The 1,161-nt window shown below is 58.2% G+C and overlaps 1 protein-coding gene across 1 annotated transcript in view; it reads left to right on the forward strand.

The window, feature by feature from the left end:
* The window catches only part of LOC106121563 (uncharacterized), a 5,244-nt gene that overhangs the window by 2,394 nt on the left and 1,689 nt on the right, over positions 1-1,161 (forward strand). The window contains exons 4-6 of the mRNA XM_013317274.1: positions 16-161; positions 770-965; positions 1,050-1,124. Of these exons, the coding sequence (XP_013172728.1) occupies positions 16-161; positions 770-965; positions 1,050-1,124 (417 nt within the window). The remainder of the gene's footprint in view (positions 1-15; positions 162-769; positions 966-1,049; positions 1,125-1,161) is intronic.

A 1,161-nucleotide genomic window follows, 5' to 3' on the forward strand; every position in this document is an offset into this window, starting at 1 on the left:
GTGGCGGCGGACGAGCGCTGGCTGCGGCACCTGCGGCCGCTGCTAGCGACGCGCGAGCTGCGGGCGGTGCCGGGGGAGCGGCGGCTGGTGCCGGAGCGGTGGTGCGCGGCGAGCGCGGCGGCGGCGCGGGCCCAGCTGGAGGAGCTGCTCGCAGACGCCGGGTGAGAGCTATTCTAATACTAGCTGTCGTCCATGCGGGATTAAAAAAGATAAAAAAAACTACTATGCCAAATTTCAACGAGACCTATTCCGCCGTTCTTAAAATACCTTTAAACAAAAATCCATCATATTCGCATTTACAATATTAGTGAGTAAAAGTAAGATTAGTAAGACAGAATACATAAAAGATCTTAAATGTATAGTCATTATTGTTTTACTCGACTTAGATAAACCTAATATCGAATTTAAATTAAAAAAACCTGTAAAGACAATTCTTTTTACAAAGAAAATACTATGAATCATTTTATTAATGAAAGTGTCCAGGATGTAGCGGTGTGAAGTTGGTTGGGGGTGGGGGGTGGGGGGTTAGGTACATGTTATTGGGCACCCCGCACGCACACTCATGTATGTATTGCAATCGAGCATTAACTACGTTTTTGAGGGATATCATCATCCCTGTCGGTAATACTTGATATAACTTGCTACTAATCTCACTAATATTATAAATGCGAGTTAGTTGGATGGATGGCTGGATGTTTGTTTGAGGGTATCTACAGAACGGTCGCATGGATCTCGGCGAAGTTGAGCACAAGTGAGCCGGTGCGTGCAGACAGCGGCTGGTGGTGCTGGGCGGGTGCGGAGCGGGCGCGGCGCTGGCGGCGGCGCTGGCGGCGGGTGCGGGGGGCGCGACGGGCGCGGGGGGCGCGACGGGTGCGGGGGGCGCGGTGCGGGCGCTGCTGCTGCTGGCGCCGCCGCTGCTGACGGCGGAGGGCCCGCGCGACGACCCCGACGACATCCTGCACGAGGTGCGCGCCGCAGCCCGCCGGACCTGAAGGTTCCGGGGACGCGCAAACGACACAGACTGATCGTGGCGCGGTTTGTCGGCGCAGTTGAGGCTGCCGATGCTGGTGGTGTGCGGCAGCGGGGCGGCGGCGTGCGGGCGCGGCGCGGCGGCGGAGCTGTGCGCGCGCGGCGGGCGCGGGGGGCGAGGCACGCGGCGGG

This window comes from Papilio xuthus, unplaced genomic scaffold (assembly GCF_000836235.2).
Source record: "Papilio xuthus unplaced genomic scaffold, Pxut_1.1 DF826938.1, whole genome shotgun sequence".
Taxonomy (NCBI): Eukaryota; Metazoa; Arthropoda; class Insecta; order Lepidoptera; family Papilionidae; genus Papilio; species Papilio xuthus.